This window comes from Calonectris borealis, chromosome 2 (genome assembly GCF_964195595.1).
Source record: "Calonectris borealis chromosome 2, bCalBor7.hap1.2, whole genome shotgun sequence".
Taxonomy (NCBI): domain Eukaryota; kingdom Metazoa; phylum Chordata; class Aves; order Procellariiformes; family Procellariidae; genus Calonectris; species Calonectris borealis.
The window spans coordinates 145,386,208-145,413,140 of record NC_134313.1 but is presented as its reverse complement, the minus strand read 5'-3'; the positions used below and the strand labels follow the sequence as shown (position 1 = coordinate 145,413,140).

The 26,933-nt window shown below is 40.5% G+C and overlaps 2 protein-coding genes across 12 annotated transcripts in view; one reads left to right on the top strand and one right to left on the bottom strand.

Moving 5' to 3' along the window:
• Window positions 1-492: 492 nt before the first annotated feature.
• Window positions 493-24,902, bottom strand: KRIT1 (KRIT1 ankyrin repeat containing). Of its 6 annotated transcripts, none has more exons than XM_075143784.1 (18): window positions 24,796-24,902; window positions 23,581-23,652; window positions 22,521-22,642; window positions 21,931-22,090; window positions 20,465-20,557; window positions 19,439-19,586; window positions 17,628-17,871; window positions 17,217-17,332; window positions 16,646-16,789; window positions 15,397-15,553; window positions 15,005-15,112; window positions 13,173-13,329; window positions 10,676-10,827; window positions 9,854-10,020; window positions 5,260-5,347; window positions 3,347-3,553; window positions 2,921-3,037; window positions 493-2,199 (listed from the first exon to the last, which is right to left on the bottom strand). In XM_075143784.1, the coding sequence occupies exons 3-18, from the start codon at window positions 22,620-22,622 to the stop codon at window positions 2,131-2,133; spliced, it is 2,229 nt and encodes a 742-aa protein (XP_074999885.1). In that variant the 5' UTR covers window positions 22,623-22,642; window positions 23,581-23,652; window positions 24,796-24,902; the 3' UTR covers window positions 493-2,130. The 6 variants fall into 6 exon arrangements, with proteins under 6 accessions (XP_074999885.1, XP_074999890.1, XP_074999888.1 ...); XM_075143789.1 differs by having other exon boundaries at window positions 493-1,821; XM_075143787.1 differs by having other exon boundaries at window positions 19,439-19,568.
• Window positions 24,902-26,933, top strand: part of ANKIB1 (ankyrin repeat and IBR domain containing 1) — a 94,435-nt gene continuing 92,403 nt past the window's right edge. For 3 of the 6 annotated variants that reach the window (XM_075143780.1, XM_075143778.1, XM_075143776.1), the window contains exon 1: window positions 24,902-25,413. The gene's annotated coding sequence lies outside the window, so the exon portion shown is untranslated. Of the gene's footprint in view, window positions 25,414-25,464; window positions 25,677-26,933 lie in introns of those variants that run through there. The other 3 variants (XM_075143782.1, XM_075143781.1, XM_075143777.1) reach the window with 2 other exon arrangements.

Genomic DNA, 26,933 nt, shown 5'->3' with positions numbered 1-26,933 from the left:
TTTTTTTTGTTTGGTACAGATAGGAGGATTGTTACTAGTGGTGTCTCTACAGTGATGCATTTCTCTCTGTTCTGATTTTACATTTCCCCACTTTTGATGATGAACAGATTGTACTCACCTTCCTTGTCACAGCAACACAGTGGAAACTCCTACGTACCCAGGTGCCAGAAGCCTGCAGGACTGGGTAACTGGGCTTTCACTACTGAACGACTCCGCTGACACGCAACATCTGCAAACTTCCGGTTTGCCATGACTAACAGTTTCCAGTTTTCCTGATGTGGTTTCCAAGGTGCACTACCTTAATTTGTAGCCACCATGGGAACCCTCCCTATAGATTCCCTCTGATGATCTTCCTTCATACTTTGCAAAGATGAGCCTGTTACAAAATACTGGTCTTTGCAAGGAACACCTGCTTGGCAAGACATTTAATGGCACTTTCAATAATAAAAACAACATAATAATAAAACTTTGCAATAATAAAAACAACAAACATGACTTGTTGCAAACAATTTATTAGGTAGTAATAAATAAGAATTTGGCAGAAAGAACTATACAGCGATAAGGCATATTAACACTGTTGTTAAATATGTGACTGACACACATTTTAACATTTTTCCTCTAGTTTTCTAACAAAGTGCTATGTAGAGAAGTGTATTTCTGCTACCAGTGCCAAGTGATAGCAAGGATGCACTATGAAAGACCTGGCTGTTGCATTATTTACCTTAAATAAAATACAACAATCCATGAAGGTTTACTGTTATTTATGCCAGTGAAGTTTAAGTAGAAAAGTATAGCTTGCTAAGATTACAAAATATAAGTCTCCTGTTCACTTTTTTTAACTGCTTACTACTTTAATTTCTTAAACTGCACTTACTAGTAGTAAGGTTAGCACAGTTCCTAACATTCATTTTAAATTTTATTTGAAAACTTAGAGGCAAGTGCTAATTTTTATTTTTTCTTGAAACTTTTTTATAAAATATTGCACACTGTTTTAGCATGCAGTTTACATGGAAGAAATGGTCAAGTGCACTTAAAACCCTGAAATACAACCTGGAATTTTAAAGATTTGTGTTATGGATACTATTTTAACTACAAGGATATGTTTCAAACTGCATAGGGTCCCACCTTACACTTGGGACCCAACTTGTTCAGACCCAAAGAGCAGGCATAACGCTTACAAAATGTTTCTGAGTTTCTTGCATTATAAATCTTCATTCCTACATCCTGCACTGCTTGTAGCCTCAAGAAATTGAAGTAATGTGTAGGAAAATCAGTTTAAGAGAAATAACTTAGTACCTCCTATATGAGTTTTCATTACTGCAGATGTGTTGCAATCCAGGGTAAGATTTACTAAACTGTCTAAAGTCCTCTGAGTAAGATTCATTTGTAAATCTGTATCTCCCCCTCCTCCATATACACATTTTATATTGCACAGCAAAAGTAAAAATCCATTTTTCTTTTTAAAAACAAGCATGCTAAACATTTAATATGGCTTCTGAATGATTTAAAATATTTCCCTTTTGACATCCTCATGCAATATTTTAGAACAAATATGAATACAAAGTATGAGAAAGTTAACAGTAAAAATAAAGCCAGCTATAACGTTTGTCAGAAACCAAATAAAAACCAAGAGTTTATCAAAAGTAGTTGCTCAACGGTCTAACTGGTCTTTTAAGCATACTTACCAACAGTATCTTAAAAATAAAGTTTGTTTACAAAATACTGTAAAATATACAACCTCCTTGATGTTTCACAGAATGACACAGAAGGTAAATATGTTAACTGAGACTTGCTTCATGGCACTGGTAGTCCCATAGTCCCCTGGGAACAAAAGCCTTACTTGATTCATACTCGTCCAACTTAGTAAACCATTTACATTTCATTAACTTTATTGGTTAAACTCAAGCCCTACAATAGCTTATATATGAAACACAAAAATATTTATAAAAAGAATAGATATGTTGTATATTTAAAAAAAAACATGCAGCTGCTGTACAAAGTTAAAAACTGTACAAATTGACTTTTCTATTGTGTAAAATTCATGTATATGGAAGTCTTCTGTTATGATGAGAAATACGTTGGTTTTTGCTTAGCCATAAGATGTTGATTTGTAACTATTGTTGATTTCCATCATTCATTTCTTTCACTTGGCATTAACTGTCCATTTAATTTCATCAGAAGTTTTATGACAAGACCTGCCTATATAAAGGTATACAATTAAATTCTATCAGCATTTCAGAACTATGACACAGTTAACTTAAGTATATGACAAATGCAAGTAGATAAAAATAGTAAGTTAGAAGTTGCAGCATTTTAGAAATAAGGAAAATAAAACCTAGATTTTTTCTCATATATCAGAAAGTGTTTTTCAAAATATTCAATCACTTCCTCTGTAACCACCTTAATATGTAAGAATCAAAAGCAACTACTGTCAAAGTATGCAAGATACTCAAAGCTGTAATTTTGTCACAACACATTTTAGCATCCATAAACACTATCAAAAGTTGCTGGTAGCAACTGCAGTGAAGTTGCTTTATTACACTGCCTTCACAGATCTTCAGTTTTATCCAGTCTCAAACTCCGCTAGTTTTGATAGCAAAGTTACCAGCTCTAACTCTGTGATTCTTATCATATTTGGAATTATCCTTAGAATCTGAGGAATTGGGCACATGCAACAAACAGTTTCAATTTAAAAAAAAATGTTTACCCTAATGATGCTTTTCATGTATTTTGAACCCTAAAGGCTTCACATGCTAGGAAAACAAGCAAACATTCAGAAATATTAAGATCATTTTTGTGGAGGCTTGGCTTGGGCTTCTTTTATACTGTACAAGGGTGGTCAATCTCAAGAGAGAAGAGGCATATATCTAGTGTAGGAAAAAATAATTGAACATAGAGGATGAAAAATGACAATGCTTACCTGTTTGGTATGCACAATAAAGCTCATTTTATTTTCCAGACTGTGGATTTGAAAACATGTATCTCCATCTCCCAACTGCCACATAAAGCAACCATACTTTAGGCTGAGGAGTAAAGCCTACAAAGAAATGTAGGAAACTGTCATTCAGAAAATATTCTACATACTTACAAACTTTCCTTAGTTCAGTTAGACAGGATTCTGACTTAGAACAGAATGTTCCACAATCTAGTTGTAGCTTATAAAGTAGTCAAGTGGAAAAAATACGAGGCTTTCTATTAGTAGCGCTTTATAAGGATCTTAAAATCCCAGAAATCTTCACAGTCAAGTTTAACCAAACAGTTGGATGTGAAATGACTACTATCACAAAGCATTTAAGAGAACAGAATTAAGCTTAACAGTTATCATTGGCAGTTCACTTAAGCTGACCTTTGTTTCCATGTTGAGGAGGTGCAGCCCTTTTACATTTACTCCTACATACACTTTGATGACTTTATGGCTACTTGAACTTGCTTTGGTGAATATCTGTCCTGTGAAAAAAGCTGCTCCGTAAGTAGGAATTTCCCAGCAATTCTGCAAGAACATGCGCTGAAGGTGATGCATCTCTTTACTTACACCTTCACTGGTGCTGAGATTCTAGAAATAAAGGAACAATGGCAATCAACAAGTCCTCCCAAATAGTTGTGGTTATTTGAAGAAAAAACACTATTTCCTGGAATTCCCACTGAACTAGTATTCCCAAAGTGCTCTTCCAGCAACCGTCTTCCTGCATCTAAATCAAACTCTAGAGCCACAGAAAGGCTCAAATGCCAAAAGAGACTGAGGCAGAAAGCAGATACCTGTACGAGCCTCAGAAATCTAAGCCACAGACACCTAACCTCTGCAGGGCCCCATAATTTTGCCTCTCTCAGAAGTACGTCGGGCTCATCAGGGATAAGCAGCTATGCACCCATCTGACACTAAATGCATCGCAATCCTTAAAACTAAGCATTCTTCTTCCTTTAAGGGGTCCAATCCAGTGAGGCATGGTAAGATGAGCAAGTACCTCCCCTGCAAAATGATGGATTTTTTTGCTTTTCTAAGCAAGAGAGAGGTGCAGTTTTCTTTTCTTTAGTGGAGCCCTCATTCAGAAAGAGACAGGCTTCTGTTTCTTCCTCTTCGGTAGAGTGAAACAGTCACAATAAAGGATCGCTAGAGTGCTCCTGCCTCAAAACAGACTGATGTAAAGTACCCTAACAAACAAAAAACTTGGCTGGGCCACATGTGAGATGAGAAGGCACAGGCACGAGAGAGAACACCAGTCTTCAACAGTTAGGGGCCCATGGTGTGGTGGATGGGACCAACCTCTTTGGATCCATACCCTGCATTACAGCTTATCTGAATTTTTACACAGCCATTTTTAAAATGTAAAATATATTAATATCTTTGGAACAAAAGACTGCAACTCCTTTGCCCTTCTCCCATACCCCATACCCCAAAATAACGGCCTAAGAGCAGAAGTCAAGAAAGCTATGCTCATTCTTACATATTATCTGATACAAGAAAGAGTAGAGACTACTCTGCTATGCCTTCTGCTGTACTATAGTCTTTGAAAGGCCACCATCATCCCCTCCTTCATCTGTATTACAAAGAACAGGAATGATCTGCTGGTTTCTGACAAAAAAGGTGTAGGCACCAAGAGAAAGTTTATGATTGAATAACCTCATCTCAAAAGAGGGGCAAGGCCTGCAAACATTCCCTGGGTGCCTCTGCAGTGTTTCCTGTCAGCTACCTTTAGTGATGCATGTTAGCCACACCTCACTTTTTCCACAATTTTTTGTAAGTTCACGAATTTAACCTTCAGGTGCCTCTGAACCCGTTTGGAGTCCATAGCCCTTCAGTTAGACGTCTTTTACAGAAACAGCCCAAGTCCACATTCAAAAATTTTGCTCAATTAACTGCTCTAGTCAAAGGAGTTTGTGTGTGCATACACGAGTGCATCAACAGCACTATCAGATCCCTAACATACAAGTTACACTGGCAAAAAGGACTTTGTGGATCTATCGCTACAAGCAGATGTGAAAATGTAAGTCAGATCTTTTTACACGTATGCCTGAATTGGCAGTATCCCCAATACACAGTTAACACTGAAGATAAATGAACAGATGACAATTATATTTACTTCTAACAAACAGATCAACTGTAACTGTACAAGAAAAGCAGCATTCCAACAACCCATCCCAAAATTTCAGAACATACACATTTCTAGCTTTATATACCAGTATTTTTGTTCATTAGCTGACAACCAAAAAGTAAAAAAATTTTTAAGACAGGATTTTTTACTATTTGATTATTTATCTCACCTTGTATTCATGAAGTATCCTGTTTGTCCAGTGAGGAGCTTTACTTTTTAGTTTAGTGATTGGTACTATAGATTTAAGATTTTCTTCACTAAGAGGAAAAACAAAGCAGAAAAAAGTTTTTCTTCACTAAACAAAGGAGAAAGAACAATGTCTGCCAGTTTGTATCTTCAAGTCACATACTGAGCTAGACAGTCAGCTCCTACTTTATCTTGCCTCATCAGGTGAGAAGCATTCCTGAAACATAAGCTAAGGCTTCCTAAGATACAGTGTAATTCTCATTTAATGGAGATCCAGCTTTGTATTATATACTTTGTGTCAAGCATCATGGACATGGCGTGGAAAAAATGCTAGCAGAACACATGACTCTTACTTGATTACAGGCCAGTTTGGTGAATTCCAGTTTGGAAGCCAAAATGATATATGAAGAGTCATTTAGACCAGAATATTACATACTCAGAAAAGATGTCAGCTTATAGGTGCTCTTCCCTTCACTGTTGTATTCAGCATCACCAAGGACTTGGCCCGTTAATTTCCACATGAAAGTTAGATACTACATAATATGAAAGTGAACTATTTATATAAAGTGCCTTTAAAAAACCCACAACCAAACCACAAACAGTAAAAGGAAGCCTTTGCTAGTGTGTTTTTACATACAATTAATCCAGGTTGCATCACTAGGTTTTTGAGACCATTTACTGATTTTTGAACTGTATTTGTCAGTAACTGCACGTACAATCTATCAACCAAAAACCCAGCACAGGACAATGTGTCCAGATCCTTAAGATCAAGGATACCCTCATACAAACAACAGCCTAGATATAATTTTCAAATGACCAGTCTTTTGATAAACATTTATGCCTACTATGTGGAGGATAACTTCCTGACGCAGCTGGTAAGCGAGCCCACCAGGGGAGGTGCCTCGCTTGACCTGCTGTTCACGAACAGAGAAGGACTGGTGGGAGATGTGGTGGTCGGAGGCCGGCTTGGGCTTAGCGACCATGAAATGGTAGAATTCTTGATACTTGGTGAAGTAAGGAGAGGGGCCAGCAAAACCGCTACCATGGACTTCCGGAGGGCGGACTTTGGCCTGCTCAGGACATTGGTCGAGAGAGTCCCTTGGGAGACAGTCCTGAAGGGCAAAGGGGTCCAGGAAGGCTGGACGTTCTTCAAGAAGGAAGTCTTAAAGGCGCAGGAGCGGGCTGTCCCCATGTGCCCTAAGAAGAACGGGCAGGGAAGACGACCGGCCTGGCTGAACGGGGAGCTCTGGCTGGGACTCAGGAAAAAAAGGAGAGTTTATCACTTGTGGAAGAAGGGGCAGGCAACTCAGGAAGAGTACAGGGATCGCGTTAGGTGATGCAGAGAGGAAATTAGAAAGGCAAAAGCCCGGCTAGAACTCAACCTGGCCACTGTCATGAGAGACAACAAAAAATGCTTTTATAAGTATGTTAATGACAAAAGGAGAGCCAAGGAGAATCTCCATCCTCTATTGGATGCGGGGGGGAACATTGCCACCAAGGATGAGGAAAAGGCTGAGGTACTCAACGCCTTCTTTGCCTCAGTCTTTAGTCAGAGTGGTTATCCTCAGGGTACTCAGCCCCCTGAGCTGGAAGACAAGGACGACGAGCAAGATAAACCCCCCATAATTCAAGAGGATGAAGTTAATGACCTGCTACGCCACCTGGATGCTCACAAGTCTATGGGGCCGGATGGGATCCACCCAAGGGTACTGAGGGAGCTGGCGGAGGAGCTTGCCGAGCCGCTCTCCATCATTTACCAGCAGTCTTGGTTAACTGGGGAGGTCCCGGACGACTGGAGGCTCGCCAATGTGACGCCGATCTATAAGAAGGGCCGGAAGGAGGATCCAGGGAACTACAGGCCGGTCAGCCTGACCTCGGTGCCGGGGAAGATCATGGAGCGGTTGGTTTTGAGGGTGCTCACGAGCTATGTCCGGGACAACCAGGGGATCAGGCCCAGCCAGCATGGGTTCATGGAAGGCAGGTCCTGCTTGACCAACCTGATCTCCTTCTATGACCAGGTGACCCGCCTAGTGGATGAGGGAAAGGCTGTGGATGTGGTCTACTTCGACTTCAGTAAAGCCTTTGACACTGTCTCCCACAGCATTCTCCTAGAGAAGCTGGCGGCTCACGGCCTAGACAGGTACACTCTTCGCTGGGTAAAAAACTGGCTGGACGGCCAAGCCCAGAGAGTTGTGGTCAACGGAGTTAAATCCAGTTGGCGGCCGGTCACGAGTGGTGTTCCCCAGGGCTCAGTACTGGGGCCAGTCTTGTTCAATATCTTTATCAACGATCTGGACAAGGGGATCGAGTGCTCCCTCAGTAAGTTTGCAGACGACACCAAGTTGGGCGGGAGTGTTGATCTGCTGGAGGGTAGGAAGGCTCTGCAGAGGGACCTGGACAGGCTGGATCGATGGGCTGAGGCCAACTGTATGAGGTTCAACAAGGCCAAGTGCCGGGTCCTGCACTTCGGCCACAACAACCCCATGCAACGCTACAGGCTTGGGGAAGAGTGGCTGGAAAGCTGCCCAGAGGAAAAGGACCTGGGGGTGCTGATTGACAGCCGGCTGAACATGAGCCGGCAGTGTGCCCAGGTGGCCAAGAAGGCCAACGGCATCCTGGCCTGTATTAGGAATAGTGTGGCCAGCAGGAGTAGGGAGGTGATCGTGCCCCTGTACTCGGCACTGGTGAGGCCGCACCTCGAATACTGTGTTCAGTTTTGGGCCCCTCACTACAAGAAGGACATGGAGGTGCTGGAGCGTGTCCAGAGGAGGGCAACGAAGCTGGTGAAGGGCCTGGAGCACAAGCCTTATAAGGAGCGGCTGAGGGAACTGGGGTTGTTTAGCCTGGAGAAGAGGAGGCTGAGGGGAGACCTCATCGTGCTCTACAACTACCTGAAAGGAGGTTGTAGCGAGGTGGGTGTTGGTCTCTTCTCCCAAGTAACTAGCGATAGGACAAGAGGAAATGGCCTCAAGTTGCGCCAAGGGAGGTTTAGATTGGACATTAGGAGAAATTTCTTTACTGAAAGAGTGGTCAGGCCTTGGAACAGGCTGCCCAGGGAAGTGGTGGAGTCACCATCCCTGGAGGTATTTAAAAGACGTATAGATGAGGCCCTTAGGGACATGGTTTAGTGGACATGGTGTGTTGGGTTGACGGTTGGACACGATGATCTTAGAGGTCTTTTCCAACCTGTATGATTCTATGATTCTACTAAAGTAGACAGAATATAAATCTTTTCATCTATCTGAGGAAGAACAAACAGAGATATTTTCCAACATCTTTGTTTCAATATGGATGGAAAGCATGCCGAAATACCCACAAAGCTCTTCTGTCTGGCCCAAACTATCTTTCCAAGTAGTCCCGTCTACAGAGTCAAACAATTCCATTGAGCAGGATCAACTCATAGCCATATTGCTCATCTGCTCCAGTGTGGAAAGGAACACCACCCTGCAGCTGCTGGGATTCAGCAGGTGTAGTTTCGTATTAAACCCAGTTGCATTTAACTGCACACTCCTGCAGGTGGGGCAGTCCCACTCAAAACCAATTCTCCTTGTGCTCAATCTACCAACTGTGCATCTGCAGGACAAGATGGGTCAACAGCTGAACGTACTGAACAGCCCACCCAAAAGTTTTCCAGTCAGTGAGCTCATTCACTTCGCTTACTCTGCAATGGTACAGTCTCTACACCTAACAGAAGGAAGGGAAAGGAACGAACAAGGGCAGTCAGTACAGCCAGCCCTTTCAGAGGCAGCCCACACTTACATCAGTGTAACTGTAGCAGAAAATGCACCCTGATTTACTCATAGTGGAGAAAACAACCAAAAAAAGCAAGCCAAGACAACTCAGTTGATGCTGTGAATGAGAGGAGATGAGGAGTACAGTACCATTCCAGAATAGCATAGCTGCTGTTACATGAATGAATTGAGGTGGAGATGGTAGGAGTGGAGTGAAGGTGCACACAGTAGAGAACTGGAATCCTGATGTGCTCAGATACTGCTGTAGAAACGTATGTAGGAAGAAAAAGCCATATCCCAGAACAGCTCAGCTACCGTTGTGCTGGCAAGCAGAGAGAAGGGGAGGGGAAAGCACCATCTGGCAGAGCCCTACTGGCGCTATGTTTCTGACCAATTTAGTATAACAGTTCACATACAAATGAGAGAACAGAAATAGTATCTCTGCGTGGTCTGTCCTCTTCAAAGAGGGAGGAAAGCCAATCCCTGAAGTTGGTCTAACTGGACATAGTAAGAGATTTCTTCAGCATTGTCCAAAGTCTCAGTCCTTCATTCACATGAATACTGTTACTCATTTTGGTATTACTGTATGTCAGTATAGACTTACAGAACACAGAACCGCCATCCCTCTGCCTAGGACTGCAATAATGAAGACGAATGTATTTTTCAGACCCCACATCCAGCTTCTATTAATGCTATGACGGTTATGTGATTACTCTGAACTAGAGCTCAGTGATGGAGAAAAATAATAAATGTATCATACCTAAAATTTGAGAGTTCCACAGTAATTGCTATCTAAAAATACTTAATCTAAAACCATAATTTTAAGTTTTAAACACACATACTTACTTTAGAAAGCCCTGTTTATGTTTCTTGCTCTCATAATTTCCATAGACTATTTGTAGAAGCAGACTCGCCAGTGTGATCAGCTTGGCATCAGGTGATGTATAGAAACCTTTCAGTAAATTATATCTGGCTTCATCAAAAAGGATAAGAATAGCCAATGGATCTTCAATCTGTTAAAAAGATTTAAATAATATGATTTCTTTGTAAAAGAAAATGAGCTTAGAAACTTTAAATACAATTTCTCACTGATTCAGAGACAGAAGACAAAGGTGTGATCCTGACTGAAGTGTACATTATATTTGTAATAGAAAAAATGACATATTTTCATTGACTTAATTCAAGACTTCACTGATCTAACACACTTACAAATTAAAGGTGACTAGCATAACATATCCAATGAAAAGGTTCACAGAAATACTGACATCTGTGGGTTTTTTTCCCATGAATCCATTTTAAATAATATGTTTGAATAATCCCATTGAAATTGACCAATTAAATATCTGAAAAAATCACAGCACAAAGAAGAGAAAGAAAATTGGGCAGGTTGTTTTTAGCTGTATGACAGACAGATAGAGACTGAGGCGCACAGACTTATGATAAACTAAACAGTTGGGAAGGTGAGAAGAGAGAGAGAGGGAGGCAGGGAGAGCGAGAGGGAGGGAGAGAGGGAAGAACCTGAAGACTCAAACTATTACAGAAAAGGAGAGGAGAGGTCCGGTTTACATAAGTTTAGAAATTACTACAGTCATCAAACACACTGAGTGTTGATGGTCAAAGTGTTCTGATTCTGACCATGATTTCATGCTATCACTTCCAAGTGCAGACCTTTTTTTCTATTTCCAGTGGAAGTCTCACATCTCTTCTCAGGAAAAGCTGTGAAGTTTCTCTTTGAGGATCCAAGTTTGTCAGTTCAGTGAATATTTCAGGCCAATCTCGAATATGCTGCAAAGGCTTGTGGTATGGCTTCAGTTGGAGGCCTGAAAAATAACAGGTTTTGTTTATAAATAAACAAACAGAATAACCCAGCGCGCGCACACACACACACATATATATGATTAAACATTGCACCAAAACCAGTCTGAAACTGAGGACTCATTAACAAACATTTTTCCCTGTTTCCAAACTGCTATATATAAAAGGTTTTGAAAACATGGATTTATTGACAAACTCTCAGCATCAATTCATTAAATGCACTAGTGATGAACCTTTGTTATTTTCAGCCTCTCAAGAGTGAAGTTGTATTAAAAAATGCAATGGAATACCAAGACGGACCTTAAAAACACAATAATAAAACATTAGAGACTGTTGTCTCAATTATTATGGGAGAAATACAAAGTCCAATAATCTTATTTCTGACAGAAAAATACAGATATAGCTTATCTTATAAATGTATTTGCCATTTTTGGATATATATAAACCATAAACTTTTCAGAACAGATTCTTCTTTTTAATCTGTAAAACGTCTTGATTCTTAACAGGCCACAATCATTTGATGTTTCGTGTTCTACTGTGTATATGATTGCTGAGAAATCAATACAGAGTTTTTGACTACAGTCCTAGTATGTACTGGAGTCCATACCTTCAGTTATGCTCATTCACTTACCCTGCCTGTCCTTCTGATTATTGCTTGGCTGTTTTCTAGTAGTGAGGAACTAGAAGGCTGTATCTGCCTCATCCTCACTGCTCTGGCTTTTACATTGTGACATTTCACATTATACGAAAAACTTCAAAGGACATGTTATAGTGCAACATCTTTTCACTGAGAATAATCTGTTCACTCAACTTATCCACCTTACATTCAAACACAGAAAAACATTATCCGTCCTACAAACAAGAAAACTATGGTGTTTACGGTTGTACATAAACTGCAAGAAATACATTTTATAATGAAACTTGTCCATTTGTTGTTTGAAACCGTAAATCAGAAGCTGACTCATTTTCAAACTTAGGCTAAATACCTAGAGAATTACTTGTTTTTAAACAAACAATGTATCAGTGAGGTCTTCCCCTCAAATGCAAGGGTAATACTTCAACGATTTGAGTAAAACATGACATACATATTTAGAAAAGGCACAAGCAGCAAGACTTCAACACTCAAACATTTCCTTTTCTTCCAGACATTAACATCTATGTTTAACTGAGGGTTACAGTAGTCATGTGGCATACAGCAAAGTAAAAAGGCAAATGGCATAACACTGCAAGAAAAAGATTAAAGAAGAATGAAGAAAAGATTTCCTGCAATATTTATAGATAATAAAAAAAAGATAACAATGCCACTGTAGTGAAAGATTGACAACAGTAAATAAAATTTTAAATGCAAGGCTTCTGCGTTAATGGTACTGTCAACACAGTATCCTACCAGACCTGAACTGTGCTTTGTAAATCCATTATAATGTGTCCCATAGCTATCTTGTTGCAGCAGTACTGTTTACGACGTTTTCTGACAAAACACAATCATAATCATTGACTCTTTTGTGGTTCTATTTATCTTTTGCTACATATCTCAAACTACAACTATAATATACTTTTTATTTAGATCAGAAATACCAAAAAAATACAGCAAATGTAATAATGACATTTTGCATCAGAATTCCCTCCTACCAAATATAACTGAAAACTTGTTTATCAAAAATCATTTTGTTTGCAAAACACATGAAAATTCATATGATTAAAGGACCTAATGAGAAAACATTAATCAGCTTTACTTTAATTACTAGTTTTAAATAGATTAAACATTGGTAAAAACAACTACATGCATCCAATTTCAGATACTCTGGGAAGAAAAGTACCACTGAAATCAGGGTAAGTTAGCAGTAAGGACTGTGACAGCAAAGGCGCCCTGTAACAGAAAGGCAATCTGGACTAGCCTCATCCTCCTAGATGAAATACATTCTAGATGCCACAGTGATACAAGGTCAGACCTATTGGGGTACTCAGAATGATGGCTAAAATGGAGAAGCTCTCTATAGCTCTGAAAGCAGTTTGGAGACACCAGGCTGTAAAGGCTGGGAGTTGATCTACTGGAGGAAAGCTTAAGCAGAGGAAATGGAAAAAATGGTTTCACTCCCCATGCAAAAGACATAAAAAAATGAGACCTACAGGGATTACAGAGTCTGCGGCGGGGCAAAGTGTATTAATAGACAGTCTAGGTACAAATTAACTCCTAAAGGATGGCTTTTAAAAGCTGATAGAAAGAGGTTAATACAGAACTGTCAGAGAGCATGTTTCCCACTTTTCTAAGAAAATATTATTTTTTTCTAAAGGCAAGCAGAAATAAAAAAACTATGATAAACTCGTAAATAAAGCAATCCGTGTTACTTACTAAGGTTCTCAGAACAGATCCAGATAGTGAAGTACTGCTGAGTTTCTTGAGACAAACGCATCCCTTCCATTATCTGCTGTACAGTAGTATTGTTTCCATGTTTCAACTCAACAGAGCGATAGGACCCATCCATACGATAAATTCGTGCCTTTTCATACTACATAAAAATTTAAACATATTAAACAAAGAACTTGTTAAAATCCTTTCTGTTGGTGCTTCTGAAGAGGAAAGCAATTTTACCGTAATTCAGCAACATCCATACTGTTCATAAAAAGAACATTGCACAACTCCTGCATATTTTCTATTTATCAAAACTGCTTGTTTCAAGTCCTATGCAAGTTCTTGCACTGTGCTTTTTACCACAATAACTCCAAGAAAGATCTTACTGATATTTAAGGACTTCACTTCTGTTGAACTAAAAGGCAAGTAGGCATTTAAAAGTTCCCTGAGGGATTTGGGCTCAGCTGCCCTTGCATATCCCAAAATGTCCACCTCACTATTACTGGCAGGTTATGAATTATTCCCCTCATCAGTCTATACTAAAAAGACTTATTTTTCATAGGGAAGCACCACCCTTTACACAGACCCCAGTACAATAAGAATACAATTTACAATCTTTTAGTACTTCTATAATATTACTAATAATAAATCATTTTCCCCTTCAGAACTCACATAGCTTTCACTGAATTGCATGTGGGCCCAGAGTATGCCTCCTAAAAGATGTACTTAAACGTAAATCAGGTGCTTAAAGCATATACACACAAGTCATAAATCAATGAAACTTCTTGTTTTCATCTCTCTAACAGGGTAAATGTTTCAGCTGCTTGAATAAAAAAGTTGCAGGAATTTGTTATTTCCCTTCTTCAAATCTACTTAGTCGTCAGGAACTGAGTTCCTAGAAACTTCTGGAAAAAAAGATGAACGCCTTGGAAAATGACAACTGACTGCAATGAAAAATACTAGTCTATTTTTGCTGCAGTAGTCACTGTGACTCTTATAGTATCTGTGACTCTTATAATAAGTTTCTGTCACTTTTTTTATTTTAATGTATCAATTCAATAGTAATAAGTGGCAACATAATATCACCTATTATGCTGCGAAATCTACTTAAAATGTGTGTATTAGTCTTTTAGAGTCATTAGACACACATCTGCCATTTGATCAACTGCATAATAAGATCCCTAAAATAAAGGAGGTCAATTCCTTCATCAATTATTTTGGAAGATTCATTCATATAGAGTGAAATGAAGATAATTTAAAACATCTTGAAAAATTGATAGGTTTACTGCCACCTACCTACAGAGATACAAGTTGCATCTGAACTCAAAGAAAAGAAACAAGTGTTTTATATCATTTGGCTAATTTTAAATCTACTTCAGGATGAGAGGAATCACATCGTAAATTTTGTTTATTATCCTGGCTAGAGCTCCACTGACTGCCAAGGAAGCCTACACTGACTAACTGATGTAAAGCCTATTTTGTAGAAGCCTGCATTTAACCAGCTGAATGCTCCTGTTTATCACCATATAAGATGACGATACATAAAGAAAGCTGATGGTTGTATGATCAAAAATAGACACAAAATCGGTAGCTGATGTGATGCTCCTACAAATAAATCAAAACATCACGTTTAAAGTGTTACTTGTATTTCTTGAGCAATAAATATAGACAGAAACATTCAAAGAGACAAAATGTCAGTTTGTCAATATTTACACTAACAATTTCAGTATACTGCACATTTCCAATAACAGTTATAAGTAAGCCTAGCTCTTCTACAAGTTTATGTGTAAAGTAAATATAAACTTTAAACTATATAGAAAATAAACTCATACTGGTTTATTTATGGCTTCCTTCAGCAGTTTTGCAGTTTCTTCCCACTCGTTTTGTTTGTTCTCTTCACAGACATTCAGTGGAGATCTTCCTTGTTGATCAGTAATGTGCTACAAACATAAACAGAAACACTGACAATACATTGTTTTCACTGGAGATAGGTAAACATTTACACATTTTTTGAGATAATTAAAATCCTTGATCCTAGGGTTCAAACATTTAATCGATATACTATGGGAAAAGTAGAGGTAATGAAAAATACTAAACCATTTTTTTGTAATCTCTCAACAGGATCATTGTGTTTACACATTGTGATCTGGACACAAAATATTTCACATGCACAAGCTAGAAACTGTTCCTAAAACTGCTATTTCTATACACAAACAGAACTTACTCTGTCAATTTCTGGATGATTTAGTAGAATTTGTACTATTTCAGCATGCCCACCTCCAGCAGCAAAATGAAGAGGAGAGCTAAGTTGGCCATTCAAAAGATTTGGATTGCATTTCCCTTTCTCCAACAGCATTCGAGTGGCTTCAACTTTTCCATACCTGCAGACAGGTTTAAAGCAGAACAGACACAGCAAATGTAAAATAAAATCTTTTTTTCAGATAGTCCTAAATATGGAAAAGTGTATTTCCATGCTCAAGAGTTTTTAGCTTTGAAATGACACCAAAGACAATGGAACATTAATAAGTTTGTAGAAATTAGTATCAGTTCTGCACTTCTTTGGTAACTATTGGTCTAGTAACCATTTATTGGATGATTCATTATAGACAAACAGAACCTTGCTTTAAACTAGCTATGTTTGGGTAGTTGTAGCAATTCAGTCATGGCAAAACAGTTCAGCCTTGCCTTAAAAAAAAAAACAAAAAAAAAAATCTGTGTGAGAATCAGAGTAAAGTTTCTGATTGTCATGCAGATGGGTCCTGAGGACTCTTAAACCTCATGCTGATAACTGGTAAATCTTGCATATACTGTTTATGCAAACTTTCTGACAAACACTAAAAATCAAGTAAATTTTATTTTTTATAACCAAGTGTGATTTTCATGTTATTCATATCATCAGACACTACTATAAATACAGAAGACTAACTTGCATAAAAATAAAACAAAAGCATTTTTACAAGAACTGAGGAAAGCTCTCAATCACTTACAGATTAAATCATCACAGAGTTATAGTCAGTCAAGTTGACCTCTGTAGATCACCTACTCCAGCTTCCCACCCAAAGCTTGACCATCACCAAAACATGCTCAGCTCAGCTATTGCTATGCTGTAAAACTGCTCACAGCCTTTAACCACCAAAGGCTATAAAAGTTACCACACTAAACTAGACCCAGTGTCTCCAACAGGAATTAGAACAGATGCTTCAGGACAGAGATAAGAGGCAACAGGGAAGTGTTTGATGATACAATCTCCACACCTGGTCTCCTCTGAGATTGAAATTATCTCAAAACCTGAAGCAATCTTTCTCTTCAGAAGGTTGACACGAACATATATTAGAGTCAAAGTGTAAAAAGTCCAGAGTTTTTTTGATTTCTCATTTTAGAGTCTGTATGATAAATTACATAAATTATTAACGCTAAAGAATCATGATAACAAGAATGCATTTGATTGGCAAAACTATATTAATCTGACTCACCAGCATGCATAATGGATAGGTGCCCAGTGGTCACTATCTAACTGATTAACAGAAAACTTTTTATCTAGAAGGTGGCTTAGTAAATCAGAGTCGCCTTCGCAAGCACTGCGGTGAAGAGGGAAATCATCTACCCACTGGTGTTCCCTGTGAATTAAGAGGAGAAAAAGGAGGAAAACACAGTTCAGAAATATTGCAATAGTTGAGATCATTGACTTTTTTTAAGTTACGAACATAGCACTAACTGTAGATCTACACAAAGAATAAAAATGAAGCTCATGCAGCTAAAATGTGCCAATACAACTAGTATTTTCATCATGCAGTAGTCAAGCCACAACTGTATTCATTATGCTAAGAAATGCTTCCTTAATGTTTATAATTTAAACTTTTCTTGATCCGTCCTTTAACTGTTGTGTTTCAGTACTTAGAGACTTCAAATAGAATTTTTTTAAAATACGTATTTATACAGTAAAGTCCTGAAGTAATAGGAATCTCATTCTGACCAAGTCTACCAAGTACTACTGTAATATAACAAAACAAAATTATCCATTAATGAAAAAGGAATGTAACATACTTGTCCTCTGTGACACTGCTCATGCTACGTTGCCACTTTTCTCTTTTAGGAATCTGAATCTTTGAATAGTCTGGGGCTCCAAGGCCGAAGTATGGATTTATTACCACTTTGTCAACCTGTGAAGAAATAATTTAAACACAAATGAAAAAATATCTTACTGAGATTTGGCTAAATAATCCCCATGCAGGCTGGGTATTCTCTTGAAACCAAAGTTATGATAGTAACATTTTATAATTAAAGAGAATGATGTTCAAATGTGAAGATTTGAAAAACCATTTAGCAGCAAGTGTGCAATAAAGAAATCTGATTACATTAAATATAAAGCACACACTCATATCAAATAAATGAATGAATTGTAAAATGAAAATGTATGTATGTTTCACAAATATAAAATGAAATTATAGTTCTTACCCTATTGGTATACTGAAGGTCAGATCCAAACAAAGGATTATAGATACACATATCTGCTTTCTCCAGTGCCAGCATTTTACTCTTTATTTCCAGGGCAGTATAACCCATGTGTAATGAGCTCTCTGTTTGACCAGGTTCTATAGCATAGGCAGGGTTTATTACATTTGTTTTAATTCTCTCAAGCGGAGATGGTCTGAATAAAGCTGGGATGGAGTGAGACTGCGTGTGCCGTTCATCCAACCACCTGCAGGAGAGAATGGGCAAGTCATTCATTTTCAGGTAGAAAAGGACTATTTTGGTCACGCCTGTCCATTATTTTGTTTGATTAAGGGTTGTATGTATGATAATCACACATTTTAATTTAAAAAAAAATAATTAATTATAATGTGCACAGCCAATTTTATAGTACTAAATTAATCCCCAAACATGAATTTTTTTAACCAAATATAGTTAAGCAAATGTATTTGCTCAAACACATTTCCTGCAGATGCAAACTCTCAAAGAAAAGGAAACTAAGCTAAGGTAAGAGTAACATTGGTTATAGCCAAAACACTTAACCACCAACATGTCACCATTTCGTTTACTTTCAGTTTATTGGTATTACTACTCTCAACATACAAATTTTGAAACTTAAAGCAGTTTGTTTAAGGATGAGTTGAAGTTGCAATACCTGTGCTGACTTAAGCCTTCTACCTTCTGTGTTTCATTAGGGATAGGAGGGAAAAGGCAAAAAATCAGAAGATCCTTTGACAGCTTCCGAACCGCTAGGTCTTTCACATAGGCTACCACCTGCCTTTTCACAAAGCTGTGCTGAAGGTTATTCTCTTCTAAGTGCACTCCTACTGAGATTATAGAAGGGCTTTAGAGCCCTCTTACTCTGAGCTAGAGGAGAAAGTCAGCACTGTACAACTGCTGCATTTTTTCCTGCCACATATGCAATATACCACAGGGCTCAGGATTTTTTGATAAATATATCTTCACTGAATTGCTAAATTATTTTAGTGCTATGTTGAATGGGGCACGTTTTAACTGAGGGTCTAAAGCCAGGTTTGTATTTAAGGTTTCTGCACATACTTTCTCACAAGCTTGAGATAAACATGTACCTTGCTGGAATACAATAAATTCCATTTAGTGATTTAGCCTGGAAATACAGAAGAAAGGTAAGTACATGCTTTGGAAAGACAGATCTACTGACAGACTGCATGGATCTTGTCTGTCCCAGAACCGTGTGTAAGGATGGCAGAACATGGCCTGCAGTTCAATGCATATGCTTAGGTCTGGATTTTTAAGTCCCAGATCCAAGCTATCACGTGCTGCAAAAGCCACGTTCTCTTCACTTACTCATGGTCCTGCTGGGAAGAAAGACTGTAAAATTGTGATCATCGTGCTATAAACACCCTCTTGCTGGGGAATATGCACTCCCTTTGTAAATGGGGGGTTAATTTAAACGCAAATCATAATGGTATACAATTAACAGGATAGTTTTACTATACCCTGGCAAATACTCTTACACATGGCAATTATGTCACTTATAGAAGATTAATCATTAGTATTTTATATGATTTTACAAAATCTTCACTGTGAGCAAGAACTTCCAAAAAGCCACTTGATTTACGTAAGCACACCATTCTTCAGTTTGCAAAAGATTTTTAAAAAGATTTAGAAATTTGTTGTCAAGGTTTCAGTTTCTGATAAACATGAAGAAAATAACATATCACAATGATTTCCTTCTTAATCACAAGATAAAAACTATGTGCTACATCTTGTTTAACTTCTATTTTAAGGTATTTTTTACTGATGGCATTTCTTACTTATCCAAGGCAATTAACATTCTTGCAGTAAGCGTAGCAAAATGGGTGCTGGATTCACTGCAGACTCTCATGATGTCTTGTAAACAGTAGAACACAGGACATCCAGGACTGTATGCATATTTTGTATTATCTAAAAAGGAAACATACTCTGAAGACACATCGATGAGAAGAGTAATCTTATTTTCCCTTCTGCATCTTTTGTAGTTACACGTTCCTAATATTGAGAGTATATTCTAACTTTAGACTACAGTAAATTAATTTTTTCCAGATGATAATTGATAGAAATTACATACAATCCTTACATAATAATTCACAACTGAACGGGGTAGCCCTAAAAACCTTAAAGTGTTCAGTTACTATTCCATCAGTGTGATCAGCTTCATCTGAGGAATTAATACTAAATGAATACTGTTGCCAGAAAAAAAGGACTCAGGACTAGAAGAGGTATTTATCGCTATTGGTAACTCCACAATGGTATCTGCTTGATAGTTTTTATCCTTAAGGGCTATCAGTAAGGCAAAAACAAAGGAGTTTCCCCAAAAGCACACAGACATTTACTTCAGGCTTTTTTTAACAATACTTTCCTGACAAGCAATTTACTTTGCCTTCTGAAGACTTTATTCACCATTCCTTATTCAAACAAAACTGTTTACAGACTTCAATAAGCATTCTTCTCTGAGTAAAGAACACTGAACTGAATAGGATGTCTTATTTACACTTGCATTCAGTAAATTCTATACAAGTTAATGCATACATTTTGAAATATAATCAAGTGAACAAATACAGCTTAAAACAGAAGTATGCTATCATTACAGAAACAAAGGCAATACATTAAACCCAAGGTTTTTTCCTTAATTTTAAGTAATTTTTTCAAGTTTTAAAGTATTCAGAGAGTGGTTTCCACTTGAATGCAACTTTTAATGTTTAAATACAGAAAAAGCCATATAGCATATTCATAAAAATTCTTAATAAACACTCAACTGAACTTTGGCTAAAATGGGTGCAACTTCAGGTGCTCAACGTTACCTTTCACAACAGTTGGAACAATGTAAAGTGATGCCTCCTGGCCTGCCTTCTCTCCATCAAGAGGAAACTTCTTCATTAACACTACACGCTTTCCTAGCACAGTATTAAAAAAAAAACCAAAAGAATTAATTAACCAACAAAACAAAAAAAAATCTGAAAGCTTACCAGACTCAATCCTCCTAATTTCTAGGAAGAAAAAATTATGATTATTATAAGCTATAATCTAAAGCAAGATAAGAAAATCTAAATACATATGAAAAAATAAAGAACATAAATACATATATGCCCATTAACATGAAAAATGACATGACTGTACCCCTTTTTTCATAGCAACTTTTCTATATCCCTGATTTTTTGTAGCATTCACCCCCCAAACCACCTATCTTTTAAGTTAAACAAGATTATTTTTGAAATGGGAAACCACAGCTGCATGCTATATTCCATGTTAGGGTGAATGCTTTATTCATGTAGTAGTAGGACAGTATTTTCCATGTTATCCTCCCTTCCACCCTTACAGAATTCAGCGTTTTGTTTGCTTTTCTGACCTCAGTTGCATATTTTAGCAGTGGCCACACTAATGCTTGGGCCCTCTGTCTGAGTCAATTTAAAACTCTCTAAACTGTGTAAGAAACAGACAGTTTTTGTTTTTACTAGGCATTCCTCAATGTGTATTAATGCTATTGTGTTATTTCATGTTTGCTGTTCAACTAGCTTTGTTAAGTCAATCCAACTCCAGTCATTGCCCCCCGCAACGTTTTACCATGCAACCAGCTACTCCTTTTCTAAACTGTTAGCGCTGCATTGCCTTGCCCGCCCCTGATAACCTTCCCCAGTATAACCTCACTTACAAAGCAGAGATGAGGTACACAGCACAAAAAACAGTGCTTTAGTCAATACAGCTTATACCAATCTGGAAATGAAATATGCTGGTGAAAACAATTTTTGTCAGCACAAGTGTGAGGTTGTTTGCTAGACCAGCTATGCAACAACAATAAAAAGAAAATGTACTAATCAAATTATATCTGTGATACAGTTATGCTGGAAATATTTTCATGTAGATACTGTCTACTCAACAATGCTGGTTTTAGAACAGACTTTAGAAGTGATCAATTCACTACTTCAAGTCAAGTTTTAGCTGAAATTAAGGATTAAAAAGATTTCAATCTGATTGACCAGAAGTTTAGCTATAAATCTCATTTTGAGGTGAAGTAGTAGTACAGGCGGGCAAAGTTTCACTTAATAAAAATCTTTTAGCAAGCATTTTACAGAGTTGGAAGGTAAAGGGAAACAAAGGTAAATTAAAGGTTTTAGCTGTATAGTTGGCTTGGGGTTTTTTGATGAACCTCAAAACATAACTTCTTTTTTTAAATTAATTTCATGCTTTTGCACAACCTTTCCATGCCCATTTAATTTTTAAAGTATTTTTATAGCGCTATCAACAATAAATCAGATTAAAATGTTTTTACCTTTAATACCCTGATTGGCTGGTGAAATTGGTTTGGTGGCTTCCAATACATAATCCAAGATGCTCTGGGTAATCTCAGTGCCTCCCTGCAGTTTAGTTTCCAACAAAACTTTCTTTCTTTTTTTCTTTTGGCCTTCAATGGGAACTTCAAGCAACAAAATCTTTGAAAGAATAATGAAACCAAAAGAGTTTAAGTACAACTGAACCAAGTACAGAACACGTGGGGGGTTTTTTTTTGGTATTTATTGTACCACTGTAAAAGCAGTTACAAAATTCAGGAAGTACTGAATGTGGAGGAGCAGCATGCTGAAGTCAGAATGACCTCCATAACAGTATGGTTAAAGAGAGTAAGACAAGGCTGCACCCTTGTACTGAGCGGCCCGTAGGGCAAAAAATGACATGAAACACACAAATATTACAAAACTGTAAAGTGTTCAAATATCATAAGGATGGGGCAATCCATAGTAGGTATATGACATATATAGACATTATTTAAGCAATGTTATTGTCATATTTTTTCTGCTGCTATATTATTATATATTTACTATAACTTTTTTTTAAATTTTAATAAATAAAAAAATTTAAATTTACTTCGTAGGATTTAGCTCGATATTCCCGAGAATTCAGGCTAGCAGTATTTTTTGGACGAATCACAGCAACATATGCATCTCCAATGTTTTCTGGGTTTCCCATCTCTCCTGCTTATTTTGTCACTGGAAAAGAAAGAATAAATAGGAAGTAAAGGTTCAGTTGAAAAAAGGAAAAAAATCCAACAGCACTCTAAACTTCAGGATGCAGTAATTATATCCACTGATTCTTTGCATTATTCATTTATTGTTCTTTAGCTAGAGAAATACCAATGGCTGATATAATTCTGCTTCCTTTTCATGAAAGGGGAAAATCCTATATCACATAGATTTAATACAAATAATCTTGTTCTCTAACCCACTTTTAAAATAAAAATAACGTATTTTTTTTTCCCCTCTTTGTAACTATCTTCCCCATTTGGCAAGCCAGGCAAAAGGCCAAAGAAATTTAGGACTCTGAAAAATATATGAAATTGAAAAAGAAAACCATTCTAAAGTGACAAACACTGTAATTTATAAAATGTGCTATGACATAGTACTGCATTTCTATGAGTTCCATAGGGATTTCAAGAAAATACCTGATCTTCCTTCCCTCCGCCCCCAATAAGAAGTAGAACACGGTCTTGCCTACAGCCCAAGTAACAAAGCTGATAAAAATAAACTATAATATGGATTCATTTACTTAGTTTTACTTCAGTGGGGCTGCAAACTGGTGCACAATTCATTCAAACACAGAGTTTCTGAAAGGAATACGTCTTCAGTTTTTGCAAAAAGTGGGCAGAGGTTTTTAGATTTAAGATAAAACTTTGTTTACCCTTCTGGTTAACCCAAAGTGACAATTCCTATAATCATAAAATTTTATGAAAATTATAGGGAAAACTAAATCACTTCACATATCAGATTTTAGAAAGAAGGTCATGTCTGGCCATTAGCACCTTCCAGCCGATCACTTTCTTCATCTGCAAATGAACCCCCTTTCATTCCGTATCATCAGTAAGCACATGCTTTTTGAAGATTAATCCCTCCACAAAGATTATTAACATTACTGTTCCTAGCTTCTTCACCTCTTCTAGGAGAAACAGAGGTCTTCAGATTCCCATGACCTTAGTCCAGTATTTTTGCTGGGATCAGACTACCTGAAAACATATTTAAAAAACCCAACATAAATAACAGCATGCATATTTTCACCTTCAGTTAAGATAAATAAATTAGTTAGATAATTTAATGGTGGTACTTGAACAGTAATATTTGAATAGAAACACTTATTGATTTGCATTACGGTAGCAACTAGAAACATTAAATAAGCAACGTGCTGACTTGTGAGAGCTCATGCTTTGGGATATTAAAGGTTTTGAAAGGAACAAGAAACAACCATCCCTTATGGGCAGCTGGGAAAGGCAGGCTCCCTGGGTTTCCTTACATGTACTGGGATATACTGGGTTTGGGTCACAAGCTTGTGTGTAGGGAACCTGCACAGTCAGGGCTGGGCCAGGCGGGGCCACCTGGGTGGTAGGTGAATAAGCAGTGGGTGAGCTGCCTCTGCCAGGGCTCTGCACTAAACCCAGAGTGGGGTGAGGATGTCTGGGAAACAGACAGCCCCGAGAGCGGCGATACGACTCCAGAAAACAAAACGGAGGATGAAGAAGGGTGGGGCTGTGAGGATGTGACAATAACGACGACCAGCTTCAGAAGGCACCACCAGTGAACTGACCCTAACCAAATCCAGGGGCCAACAACGCGTCCCCGTCTCAACGGACGCAGGTCTAGAGAACACGCCTCAGCCGGGCTTCTCCCAGCACCGCCGGCCCTCCCCGCCTCCCACACCACCGCCCGACGGCACCCTCAGCAGCCCGGGACCCGCCGGGACGAGGCAGAGGCCGGCTCCCGCCGCGCCGCGGGGACACACGGCCACGCCCCGCCCGTCCCGCCGAGTGCAGGCCCCGCACAGGGAGCCGCGGCAGCCGCCGCGGCCTCCTCTGCAGCGCTGCCTCGCCTCGGCACGGCGAGACCGCCGCCACAGAGGAAGCCGGCCGCCGACAGAGGAGCACGGCGGGCGGGAAGCGGTCCTGTGCCGCCGGTACCTCCCGCTCCGGCGGCAGCCACCCCGCCGCTCCGCGCCTCACGGACGAGAGAACGCCCCCCGAACTTTCCCGGTCGCGCCCAGGACCCGGCCGGGCACCGGGCCCCCCACGGGGTGCTCACGCCGCAGCCCCGCGGAGCGGGAACGGCTCCCACGTCCTCGGGACCGCACCACCGGCCCTGCTCGCTCCCTGCCTTGCCTTCCTCGGTGGTACCGGCGGTCGGCCTCCCCCGCCGCATCCTCCCGGCGCCCAGGCCCAGCGCCCGAGACGCGTCCCGCTCCTCCCCGTCCCCGCCCCACTCCCTCCCACGGCTCGGCGGATCCGCTTCCCGTCGGAGCGCCGCGGGTCTCGGCTGCCGATGAGTTTCCGGGTCGGCGGCCTGAACTTCTGCTGCTGCCGCCGCCGGTTGTTGACCGCGGGCGGAGAAAGAGGGAGAGAGACCGGGCTGCGGGCCGGGAGCATGAGGCGCTGCTGGTAGGCAGGGAGGCGCTGAGGTGAAGCGGCCGCCTGGGCCCCGGGAGCGCCGCCGGCAGCTGTCAGCGTCGCCAGGAGCCGCCGCCTAACAAAGGGGCAGCGAGACGGCGGCAGCCGCAACGCCCTGCCTGCACGGAGGAAGCCTCGCCGCCGGGCACTCCCCACCGCTTCAGCCGCGGAGTGACGGCCCCGGCTGCCGGCGGGCCGGAGCCCCGGCGGAGCGGGCACTCCAGAGGGCGCCGTATCCGGAGTAGAGCGGGGGAGAGGAGCGGCCGCTGAACAAATGGAGGCGCTGGGTGGCGGGCGCCGGGAAGGGCCAGGGAGAGCCCCTGTGAGGAGCCGGTGAGTGCCCCGCGGCGCTGGCGGCGATCCCGGCGCCGCCTGGGAGGGCTCGGGCGGGGTCCGCGGGGCTGCGAGAGGGCGAGGCGAGCAGTCCGGCCGAGGGCGCAACCGGGAGACTTTGCACATCTGGGCGTCGGTAGCCCGTCGTATCGCGGGTGGGGCGGGCCAGGAGGCGTCTCCGGGGGTGCCTCGTCTCCTCGGCGCCGCCGACAGGCGAGGGGAGCGGAGGAGGTGAGAGCGGAGAGTAGCGCCGGCGTGCGGAGGTAAACAAGCCGCAGCTTATCGAGGCTGGCCGTCCCCGGGCGCGGTGGTGCTGCCGGTGTGGGGACGGTCCCCGGCAGCGCGGGCCCCGGTGGGCAGGGGGCTGTGGGGAAGCGTAATGGCGGGCGGCGGCGGGCCGCCGGGCTGGGTTGTTTGTGGAGGGGAGAGAGGCCGCCTCCGGCCCAGGGTCTCGCCAGGCGCCGCGCCCCGCTGTGGCGGAGGGAGGGGGGTCTCTCCCGGAAACCGGCCGGGTGCGGGGTTCGGCGGCGGCGGCGGCAGCAGCAGCCCCAGGGCGGCGGGGCTCCCTCGGCCGGGACCGTCGGAAAGTTTGGAGCTGCCTGATGGCCTGGCTTCAGCCAGCTCCCGCTGTTGAGCACATGCCCGCCTTGTTCGTAGCCTGGAAATCCTGCCTTGAAGGCGAAAGGGGAAAAGTGTGAGCGGTCAGAGTGGGAGCATGTGCTGCTGGGTGAGCTGTGACAGCATAACCTCGCTTCCAGGCTGGGTAACGCCGTCCTAAACGGCCTTTCTTGATTGAAATTGAACGCTCACAATCTCGTGCTTTAATTTTTTTTTCCTCAGAGAAAAATTTGAGTCGTGATACTGTAACAGTTTTATGTAGGTAGCAGTATCGCTCTCCCAGGCATGTCTAAACACATACTGGAAATTGGGCAGCTTTTAAAGATGATAATTCATGACTGCTCAGTCTGTCTTTTATTTACAGTTCAAATAGCATGCACAGGAAATGTAGAGTCACAAAAACACGCTCTGCAGGGTAAGGCACTAATGCCGCAGTTTAAATTGTTTGCATGGACCCTCCATCATTATTAACCATTGTTGATTTCGCTTTTTTCTTTGAGTGCATTTCTGTGCTCACCAGTTCCAGAAATGGAGTTTTAGTTGTAGAGGTGTACTGTAATTTAAGTACATTCCCTAAAGAGAGACCCACTTTTGAGAGAACTATTAGCTGTAGAAGTTAGCAATGAGAAGAAACTGTGTCTTCCTTAAGTGTATGGCTGTTTTATCCTTCCTTTCATCTCTTTGATTTTCAATACGAAGTGTGGTGGATTAATTTCTCTTTAATCTCTCTTTGGTACAGGGGAAAAATACTCTTCTTCCTTGGAAAAAACAAAAGGCTTTAGTCATATGGAAAACAACAGCATTTTTCAAGTTCTAACAACATGTGGCTTATTTAGTTGAGGTATCTACCCAGAAGTGAAGTGCTAGAATTTATAGCAACTTTTTTTTTTTCCCCTGGACAT